General features: G+C 36.2%; 1 protein-coding gene across 2 annotated transcripts in view; it reads right to left on the bottom strand.

The window, feature by feature from the left end:
• Positions 1 to 354: 354 nt before the first annotated feature.
• Positions 355 to 11,518, bottom strand: part of MYOM2 (myomesin 2) — a 76,611-nt gene continuing 65,447 nt past the window's right edge. For both annotated transcript variants that reach the window (XM_048299631.1, XM_048299632.1), the window contains 8 exons: positions 11,425 to 11,512; positions 8,342 to 8,380; positions 7,553 to 7,658; positions 4,771 to 4,934; positions 4,415 to 4,451; positions 4,270 to 4,292; positions 3,396 to 3,451; positions 355 to 1,438 (listed from right to left, as the gene is read on the bottom strand). In XM_048299631.1, the coding sequence (XP_048155588.1) occupies positions 1,112 to 1,438; positions 3,396 to 3,451; positions 4,270 to 4,292; positions 4,415 to 4,451; positions 4,771 to 4,934; positions 7,553 to 7,658; positions 8,342 to 8,380; positions 11,425 to 11,512 (840 nt within the window). In that variant the 3' untranslated portion in view covers positions 355 to 1,111. The remainder of the gene's footprint in view (positions 1,439 to 3,395; positions 3,452 to 4,269; positions 4,293 to 4,414; positions 4,452 to 4,770; positions 4,935 to 7,552; positions 7,659 to 8,341; positions 8,381 to 11,424; positions 11,513 to 11,518) is intronic.

Here is an 11,518-nt window from a genome sequence, read left to right as displayed (position 1 = left end):
CTGCTTAGCAAAGAACAAAGGTTTTTCCAGATACATAGGTGGTTTTTTATTGAATGAGGAACCTCATCCAAAAAAGCTATCACTGCAAACTCTGTATTATGTATTGCATGAGAGATAGCTGAACAACTAATGCCCATCCTATTTGAATGTTTCACAATAAGAATATATTGATATTTTTGTCTAGAAGAACATCACTTCACCCGTGGAAGAGTTCTCTTGATCTTTTCGGTGAGAGGAGAATCAAAGACATAATTATCTTAAGTGACTGAATTGTATACATATCTTCTGGTGCCAGTTTAAGCTTGACCTGTATTGTAAAAAGTAAAATGAATGTTGCAAGTGCCACCCAGTGACTGTGATTAACCATAATTTGCATTCTTTATTGAAAGTCAATAGTCTGCATGCTACCAGCTGTGAAATTGTGCAATAAGCAATAATTAAACAATGAAGAAGAGTAAATAGAACTAGTTAGGTGTGATCTGGAGCAGTGAGTAGCAAAGGTGACTTTTAAAGTTTTATTAGCACAAAGCAGGAAAAACAAGGTACAACCATGTGACCTATGGTTCAGTGAGTAAACAGTGAACATTTGTAAAAGTTTACTAAAATCACACTATTGATAGGACAAGAGTATCTCTACTAAAGCAAGACTATTCACTAAACTTACAGGGCCAAAGGTTTCAAAACCAAAAGGACCATCTCTGAATATCTATCTAACTGCAGTTCACTACCTTTACTGATGGGACATTTGTTCTCAGAGGCTTGTTGGGTTCCTTGGAGTTTTGAGGTTTTTTTACAGAGGATTGAGAAGTGTGAAAATGAAAGTTTACTGTTGGTTTGTAGGCTTTTGAAACTTGCCACTGCATATGGGAACCTCTGGCAGGAATTTGGCTATACACTGTTTGCAAGTCCTACTCTATTAGATGCACTCAAAATGAGATTGTTGCAGATGTGTACAGCACCACAGCACAGCTACCTCCCTACAGCAAATTTAAAAGCTCAGTTTCCCTTTGGACATTACCAATGAATTTTGTGTGGAAATAGCTCAAATACAGTTTACGTATTCTATTCTGTTTGTCAAACATAGTGTGAAGCTTCACTTGTTACTGGATCTTCACTTTGCCTGAGGTTTGAGGACTTCTTCTGATGGTGGTATTGGCCTGGGTTTAGCAAGTTGGCCAGGCTTAATTTCAGGCATTTTTTCACCATGTCTGTACACACTTACAGTGACATCCACTGTTTCCCCTCCATACTTGTTCTTGACATGGATGCTATATTTGCCTGAATCTTCTGAAGTCACTCCCTTGATTGTTAAACTGGCATATTTCCCTTGTTCCAGTGAAATTGCATAGTGCTCATCAATTTCAAAGGTCTTGTCGTTCTTGAACCAAACCACTTCAGGGTCAGGATTTCCAAACACAGTACAGGTCAGATTCAGTGTCTGAGGGAGGAAAACATAAGTAATTTTGAGATCAGTACAATTTGTTTAACTAGAATATTCTCAGTATTGCTTTCAGGCATTTTTTATTCTTAGATAATTAAACTAAGATATAGTATCATGTTCTTGAAGACTGAAAAGTATACTGAAAAGTAGAGTCTCTAATATTTCTTTTTCCCTTGAGTCAGACTTTCGACCATCTCACCGGTGACTGTGATACAGTAATAGCCTCAGGGTTACAGTGTCTGAAGATGGTAAGTTGGACTGTCATTGCAGTCCTGCCTGCAGGAGACTCCTGACAACCCATTAGTCTGACATGAGGTTCAGGCAATGATAGTTTTAAAAACATCCTTGAAGCTTCCCTGTACACAGCAGGGTGGAAAACTGAGCAAATCTTTTCTGACCAAGGCCTCCTGAGGTTATTGCTTGAGATGATTAAAAAAAAAATCACTTAAAAATAGAATACACAACATGAATCACTGGACATCGAGTCCAGGTGCTGCTGACTGGTAAAGTGGAAATATTTTATGAAGAATGAATAATACATAAATACTGGAAAAGTGCTCCTAGAATCATAGAATGGTTTGGGTTAGAAGGGACCTTAAAGATCATCTACTTCCCATTCCACTGCCATGGGGAGAGACATCTTCCACAGGCAGGGACACCTTCCACTAGACAGGGTTGCTCACAGTCCTATCCACCCTGGCCATGTGTAACATACTCAGAAAATAGCTGACATTACGTAATGGACCATCCTGGCAGCTTAGGTGTTTTTCAACCACTGAACTGAGACTTAAGGAGCTCATAAAATTTTGATGAGCATTCTTCCAAATTTTTGTAGATGCACTGCTGAACCGCATTTTGACCACCCTCTATGTATGTGTATGTAAACTTCATGTATTTACATACAGTGATCACAGAAAAAATGAAAGAAACATCTGAGAAGTTGCATTGATTAGTTCCTACTTTTTTCACCTTTGCTGAAAACTCATTCTGTGCAAAATTTGGCCCTAGATAACTAAGACACCTTAAGAATTTAACATATGCAGCATTGTGTTAAGAAAGAAAAAAGAAAAAAAAAACAGGAAAAAGTAAAACAAATTAAAAACCCTACTGTTAACAACCCCAAACTGACAATTTCTACCAGAATTCTTCCTTTTATTGCCTCCACATTCCCCTTCAGGTTTCACCAAATCCTGATCCAGAGGGAGCTGAGAAAGTTCATCTGTGTTCACAATTGCATGTTTCTGAGCAATGTTTTTTATGATTGATGATAGCTGAATAGATGTCATATAATTCAGAGTAAAAATAAAACAGGAAGAAATTTTCAGTGATCAAAATCACCATATGTTCACAAATAGAAGTGGTCTTGCACAATTCATGCATCCAAAGTCAGAATGCTGAAGGAAGATTTACTCACTCTGGGTACAATCTAGTGGCAAGCTAAGTCTTTGAGTATTCTGGAAGAAGTGATATTGTGTAGAAGGCAAAGTTAACTAATAGCACAGTAGGAAGCTAGGAATAGCAAAGTTAACTAATAGTCTAGTAGGAACTAGACTTACTACAAAATATTTAAAAGAGTAATTATGCAAGCACAAAAATGAAATTTTGGGAAAATAACCTTCTCTCTAATGCTGTGAGTTTTATTCTTTCTGTCCTTTATGTAAGATGGGCAACTTTGAATTACTATTGCTTTCAAAAGCGACCTCATTTAAGAGCAACTAATAAATCATAATAATTAATCAAATCTTAATAAGTTAATATTAAGAACTTAGCAGAGAACAGATATATTCCACAGTCAATTTAGATAACTTGGGTCTGTTCCAATTTATCAAATTATAGATTTGAACTAAAAATCAAATTATTCTCCTTCTGCTTTCAGTTTCTATGGAATCATCTACCTCCCCTCACCTTTAGACATCAAAGTAAACTGCTCAGCATGGCAAAAAGCTGTCCTTACCTTTCCATCCATTATAGTAACGACATCAGGCAAACCACCAATGACTTTACCACGATCTAGGAATTAAAGAAAAATATGGTGACTGTGTGAAGTTTAGACTTCAAAATTACTCATTTTTAATGATTTTACAACTTTGTGTCATGACTCACAGTTTTGGTTTTTTGGGGTTTTTTTAAACTTTAAAAAAACAATACATTTTTTGTGATATTTTAGGAGGGTTTTAATGTGTTATATAGTCCCCTTAGATTTTTTTTTGCAGAGATTGTGCCACAGCATTCTAAACTGATACACATAAGAACCCTGAAGCTACTGCTGAGATTGACAGTTTGTGCTTTGGGCCCAGAGCAAAGTAAGGAGGGCATTTTTAGCATCCTGGTGGTATCTGAAAACTAAGGAAAATTTGTTCTGCCACTGTCTTTGAGGGCAGAAGCATCATGTCATCACCAGGGAATAGATATCATTTCCAGTACTCCTACAGTCCCTAACAATAATGAGCTTCCCCATAGTCTGGGTCTCAGCAAGCAGTGCACAACACACAGCACTAAGCAATCTTAATGGATAGATTTGGTATCCTCAGCAGCTTTCAGTCTCAACACCCCCTTGTATGACACACAATTCACACTTCACTAAATCTCTGCAGACACAAGGTACAGTGGAGGCTTGCAAAATATATAAAGTGTTTAGTGGGTTTCCAGAGCAATTAAAGACAACTAAATCCACAAATTACTACTGTTATTGTGATATTTTGTGCTAAGAGAGGATTTCTGCAGCCACAGAACTCAGTAAATTATGGCAGCATATCATGATGGATGCTTTAAAAAGAACACTAGATCACATTGTTAAACACCTATGATAAAATGTGAAATAAACTTACTTTTCTCAGCAAAAGCAGCTGCCCTAGAGTTGTTGAAAAAGAAAGAGAAACATAAAGTGTTATTGATGAAATTAATAATAAAATATTTTGTGTAAGCAAAGGCACTGTTGTTATGGCATTAAAACACAAAAGATGCAGCACTTACTTGAGTCGCTGGAACTCTGCATATGCATCATCAAAAGCTGTAACAAAACAATTGAGAGGGTTATTTTCCATGAACATGACTTGCACTTGGGGCTCAATACAAACATTTAAACACATACCCATGTTACAGCTTTTTTAAAAACCATGCAGGGTCACACAGTAGCACAAAGAGAAACCAGACTCCTGAAACCTGTGCTGAAAACAGATACAAGACTAAAAAGATGATAACAGTTATAAAACTGTACTATAACTGTTTCTGATCAAAGACTATCTGACTTTACTATAATTCCTCTATTTCCAGTAAAATCTGCATAGTCTATGAAAAGGCACAATATAAATCTGATCTTAGAAATATACCTTGCCCAGACAGATCAAGTGTACGTTTGTAGGATTCCTTGCTACCAAAGATTTCAAAGGTGTAGTTCCCCTTATCCTTTTCAGTGGGTTCTCTTATCTGCAACCAGGCAACATCCTCTCCACCTCCAATCTTCATCTTTTCACCAGAAGAAATCTTAGATTCCCTGAAAAAAAAAGATGAATAGAGATGAGTTTGAACATTCTTTTCCTGTATATTGTCCATAGGAAATTATCTATAAAAAGTCACAAATGATAACATACTACTCCTAAGCTATAAATAAATTGCAACTAATGGGCTCATTTTCTCAGAATAGTCTTTGCTTCCTGATGGGGAGTATGAAACACTTTGAAAACACTTTAAAAATATTAGCTTGAGTTTTCATTTCAAAGCTCTATTTGTTCACTCTTTTCTCTTTCTCCTCTCCTCACACAGAGTTATGCTTACATCTTTATGCACATACACAGCTCTGTGTGAAAGTGTTTAGAGTTCTGTACACTTCATACACAGAAAAATAGAATACATAAGGATTGTAAATTATAGGCATCTTTTTTTGATGAAGGAAGGATATATTTTGTCTTTCATTAACTTCAAAAATCAATTAACAAAAGATTTTTATAAAGTTATTCTTGCATCAAGTTAAAATACGCTTTTGTTTTTTAAAAAAACAAGAAAACAACACTTCTTAACTGCAGATAAGCAATAAAAACTCTTTAAAAAACAATGGCATTAGCTTGACTTATCATCACTTCTTGGTTAAGAACAAAAGAAATGCTCTGCAGATTCAGATCAGGTGGTTTTGTCTGTCCTGAAGAGAGGAAATAGAAGAAGCTATTTAATCAGAGTATGTAAACCAGATCACTTTCAATGGCTCAAAGAGAATTTTCCTCTTTCACTCATTAACTAAGGAAATACTTCTTTTCATTCTTCCTCCCCAAGCATCTTTAGCTGGAATTTTAATAAATGAAGTCAGTTATAGCTTTTTCTTGATCACTCATTTTATTTGCCCAGACCAAGCTGATTTGACTCCATAGCTGGAGTCATTTTGATAGGGAAAAGGTATTTTTACCATTTCCCTTTCTTTAGGGCAACTTCATTGTGTTCAGCCTACCAGATTAGATTTCTGAATAGAAACTGCTATATATTAGAAAATATTACATATAATGTTTCCCACTCTGGCCTGAGTGGAGGATGAGTACTAGCTCTAGGACTTGTATTGTACTCCATGCTATGCAAGACAGTGGATAATTCAATGCTAGCTAGAAATTTACCTGGTAAAAAAAAAAATAAAAAACATGGGTTTTGTAGCCTTTCAATTTTTCCAGGAAAAAAATTTGCTATAACCCCATTTAAAGGATCTGGGAATTTTGGAGAGATTGGTGCATTGGTTGGTTGGTTTTGGTCTCTGTTTTGACTTTAAAGCTCTGATTATAGTCATTATATTAATATAAGAATAGAAATCTTATTCATGCATAATCTGTGTTCAATGATCTTCTAGACAATCAAAGTGTAAGACATTATAAAATCTGAAATATTTAGGGGGTCCTGTATGTAAAAGCAAAAGAAAATACAAATATAAATGTAAATGTAAATGTAAATGTAAATGTAGATGTAAATGTAGATGTAAATATATAATATATATCAGTGTGCACACTGATAATTCCATATTAGCCATGTAGCATTCTTCAGTTTTATACTTCTATGGGATGGATGGTGGAATAGACTGCCACTTTTAAAACTCAAGCATAAAAGGCAGAGGCAATTTTTTTTCCTTTTCCTTGCCATCATACTGGTATTACTATCATGAAAGAAGAAGAACTTTATAAATACAATGGTTGAGATATAAATACAGTTACACAGCCTTGCAGAAGTGTTCCTGAGCTCCCTGAACATGATGATAATTAACACTTTGTTTGTGTTTCTGTCTTCATAAAAAGCATTGCAAATTTTGGACAACATATTGATATTCCTGTCTAAGTCAGACCAGGTCATTGTGTGTAATCTTTGCAAGCCATCAAGAAATGTGGAAGTTGAAATCACTGGAAGAGTTTTAAAATCCTTTCAAATATTACCTGCAGTTTCAAACAAGTGAGGGCTTGACATAACAAAGCATTTGAACAAATATTTAGCTGTAGATACACAGATGATTTGACTGTCTCCAAAGTCAAAGATTAATGTAACAAGAGAGTGGAAAACTGTTAGGAACTTTAAAGCTCATTTTCGGCCATATTCTCAGCTCTGAGGGTTACTCTCAAGGTATTCTGTGCCCCATTGAATATCTTTTCAAAGAGAAGTATCAAAATTAAAATATTTTGGGTTACTTAAGACTGTATCAGTTTGGAAATAAAAGCATTCTGTTCTTAACACAGGCTTTTATTAAACTGTGAGAGCAGATCCTTGATATTCACCTAGAACTGGGGGGAGTTTCATCCACTTTAGAAAAAGGCAGCCCTGAATAGGAAACTATGCCCAAATATTTTACTGTCTTTTAATCAACCAGATAATACAATGGAAGACAAACAGTCTTGTGTGGAATGAGAGAACACAATACTATAGATTCCTTTTTTTCTGTGTGTTACAGCCCTCCTGATGGATGTTGGACTAGCCTTATAATATTTCTTTTACCCTATGTACTTTCTATGTTAAAAGAGAATATATTGTTCTGCAAAGAGAAATTCATTAATGTGGTCCAGTTGTTAAATGAATGCCCCAGAATAGTAAATACTAAATTGTAAAGACAGCATATTTTTCTCAAGTAAAATTGAAAAAAATATTCTCATCTACCTGTGGCACCAGGTGACTTTCATTTCTTCATTGTAGTATTTCAAGAAACACTGGAGCCTTATTCCTTCCTCAGTGCAAAGAATCTTCAGTGGAGAAGCTGACTTACCTATATAAAATAGAGTATATGTGGATCAAATAGGAGAGATAGTGGAATGAACAGGAAATAGAGGAATGGATTATTTGTACTGTCTGGACAAAAGAAAATTCAAGACCTGGGTCATGATTCTCAACTATCATAGAGACAATTGTCATACCTCTCACAGAACATCTGCTGATTTATAACAGATGAAAGTTCAGTATCAGTTTATGACTTTATTTTCATATACAAGCATTATGACTGGCAAGATCCATTGTGAAATAATGATCTAGGCATACAATTGCCATGAAAGAGTATTGTAATGATTCTAGTTACATAAAAATTTTATTCTTGTGCAAACCCTGTTCTTTCAGTGGAAAGAACAGCTTCTTACTGGGAACAGATCCAGAACCTCATTCTCTATATCAAGAGAATATATTCACTTACTAATGGGAAGCAGGAAGAAAATTATTGCTGCAACATTTTCACTGTATCTAAACCAAACAAACCAGGTGGAATAATACTTTGTTCCCTTTTAATAGTGTCAATTAGCAAGGTCAACTGCTTGTTCAGAAACTTAATAACATCCATAATAATGTAAGCATCAGGACTCTCAGAGATTTCCCACTTAAAATAAAAATTCTCTGTCTCACCCTCGCATGACTTCAAAATAAAAAACCACTACATGAATATTCAAGACAGCATTTACTTACCACTCACTCCACTCAATGCCAGAATTATATCGTCATAAACTGCAGAGAGAAAGAAGAAAAAGGAAGAAAATGTACCATCAAAATTCAATCAGTATATAGCTTTGTTACGTTCAGTTTAATTAAAGCAATATGGGAAATCTTCATATCCTTAAGCAAAGAAAACCATTAAAATTGCAACAGGTGTATAGGACAAATTGGAAACTCTCTGTGTACAGCATATGAATTCTCTGCTGTGTCACTCAGTATCTTGGCCTTTTGTGGAGACAGCTGTCTGCTGCCAAACCTTTGTCTCTCTCCCTTAGGCCAGCAAAAAGAAAAAAGTCATTAAAACTGAATAGCTCACATTCAAAGGAGAGTGCAAGTGAAAAAGAAATTATCTCATTCTTGGTGAGGTTTCACCTTCTCCCTGTAGGATGGCATTTGACAAAAGTAGTCTTTTAACAGCAAGTGAAATAAAGCAGGTATCATATCAAGCTTTTGAAATATCACAGAGCTGATGGGTTTGTAGCAGGAGAGAACCCCAGATACAAGGGCACAAGAGTGAGGAACCCTTTCATAGCAGAAGAATCATATTCGGTGACACCATGTAAGATAGAAAGAAAAAGAAGCACCATAGTCTAAATAATGCATAGTCAAGACTGAGGGATTCTTATTCAATGCTGATGAATTTTTATGAATATGGAAGACAGAGAAATGAGTGAAGTTCAGAAAATACTACTTATATATTTTTTCTGTTTTGATCTGTATATGCACATTTTTGTCTCTGCTAAAATAAATCATGATTCAGTCCCATAACTCTTTGCAATCTCCAGTACGCTTCTGCTGATACCTTGCCATAAGGAAATTAATTGCATATTATATATACCTTACATTTCACTGTCTGAGATGGTAGGGTTATGTTAACCATACTGTCTAAATGAGGGTGGGTTTTTATTCTGAGAGAACAATGGGCAGAATTTATGCAAAATAAATATGCCTGGGAGATTATCAATTGATAATACAGTCTTCTGCAATAAACCACATCTTAAGAACAGCCAGATACTCATTTTTCCTCTTATTACAGGTACTTCCTCCATCTGCTGAAAAGGAAAGCTAAGATCTTTGGTAAACTGGGTTAATTTTTTAACATGTCTTTCTCCTTCTAATACAAGCCTGCCAAATATACTCATTATTTGGGTCAAATATCTACATGCAGGTGGAATTAATCTAGATTCACTTTGGCCTAGTTGGTGGGACCTAGGCAAATAAGCCCAGGGAAGCTCTCTTCACCAAAGTTAAGTAAAATTCATTCATGTTGGCAACAGATCAGTGTTTGTTATGGACTCAGAATATTCTGAGTTGTCAGGAGCATACAAGAATCATCAAGTCCAAGTCCTTAGTGAATGGCTCCTACAGGGATCAAACCCACCACCTTGGCATTATTAGCACTACACTTTAACCAACTGAGCTAGTCTCAAGGTCAAAGAAAACTGACAGTTTTGACAGAAAAAAAAAACATAATTAGAAATAGAATTACAGTATCTCACTGTCATGCCTGATATCATATGAAACCTATTCTAAATGGCTATCATGGGTGTATTTTAGACTATATTGTCTCATTTGCATTTAAATTCATTTGAATACCAGTGCATACTGAACTTAAAGTAACCTGCCCCATAGAATATGCAGTTTTCCCTGCTCCTGCTAAACTTCTCTTTTTATCCTTTATGTTTCAAGGCTAACTCCACCATTTAGGAACCCATTGTGTGGTATTATAGTGCAGTTTTTATGTGTTGCTGGATGACATTTTCAAAGCCTCCTGGACCCACAGAATTAGATACAGTGAATTCTCTAAATAGGCATTTCACTGTACATTTCAAGCACAACAGTCTGCCATACCTGAAGAATAGTCCCTGGAAGCTGGACCCCTGACCATACGATGGAGACCTACTGTATGTTTTGCTTATTCTAGTGGTCAGGATACACATACACAAATCCATAGACTAAGGGAATGCTATCTGTGTATATATCAAAGGACAGGAAGGGAGGAGGTGATTGATGAGAACATATTGCAAAGTGTGGGACCTGAGCACGACATAAAGAGTATGGAATAAGGGACAGAAATTGCACTGGTTTTGGCTGGGATAGAGTTATTTTTTTCATAGCAGCTTTCTGGTTCTGTGTTTTGGATTTGTGACTAAACTAGTGTTGATAACACAGGGATGTTTTAGCTATTGTTGAGCACTGCTTGTACAATGTGGAAGTCTTTTATTTCTTCTCTTCAGACTGCGTCACCAAGGGGAGGCTGGGGGTGCACAAGAAGTCAGAAGGCAAAACAGCCAAGAGAGTTGACCCCAAATGACCCAAAGGACATTTCATACCATATGACATCATACCCAGTATATAAATCTGAGGGGAAAAGGAGAAAGTAAGGAACATTTGGAGTGATGGTTTTTGTCTTCCCAAGTCACTGTTATATGTGATGGAGCCTGGCTTTACTGGAGACAGCTGAACACCTGCCTGCCCATGGGAAACAGTGAGTGAATCCCTTGTTTTGCTTTGCCTGTATATACAGCTTTTGGTCTACTTATTAAGCAGTCTTTAGCTCAATCCAGGAGTTTTCTCACTTTTCCCCATTCAACTCTCTTCCCCCATCTCACGGAAAGAGAGTGAGCAAGTGGCTGTGTGGGGCTGAGATGCCAGCTGTCACTAAGCCACAAAACAGTTTTATGATTTAGAATCAAAATCCCAGTCCCCGCTGAGGGTCCCACATCAACACAGCACTTAATTGCTTTAGGGTTTTTTGTAGATATTAAAGCTTAACAAACCTGAGAGAGAGCAATCTCACATAAAATGGAGTGTCTGTCTCATTAGAAACATACTTGATCTCTTGCCTATCAAAGTGCTAGAGATTAATCACAACAATGCCCAGTGTCGCCCCTCCTAAACTGCTGACCTGCAGTTCAGGTCTCTACAACATAAGAGAAATGAAATGCAAAGAACGCCAAAATATATGCTAATTTGCCATTTACAAGGATAGACCTTTGACATCTCTGGACAACAGGCAGAGATCAGTATTCCATTACAGTAAAATGGAATGTTACCTTTTCCTGATAATTCAAGAGAAGATACATCATGACCTCTGTCATCTGATAGTGTCGCCTTATAAACTCCTTCATCTTTGCGAGACAGCTACAA

The sequence above is a fragment of the Corvus hawaiiensis genome, chromosome 3 (genome assembly GCF_020740725.1).
Source record: "Corvus hawaiiensis isolate bCorHaw1 chromosome 3, bCorHaw1.pri.cur, whole genome shotgun sequence".
Classification (NCBI taxonomy): domain Eukaryota; kingdom Metazoa; phylum Chordata; class Aves; order Passeriformes; family Corvidae; genus Corvus; species Corvus hawaiiensis.
The sequence above is the reverse complement of the archived record's forward strand: the minus strand, read 5'-3'. Positions and strand labels throughout refer to the sequence as shown.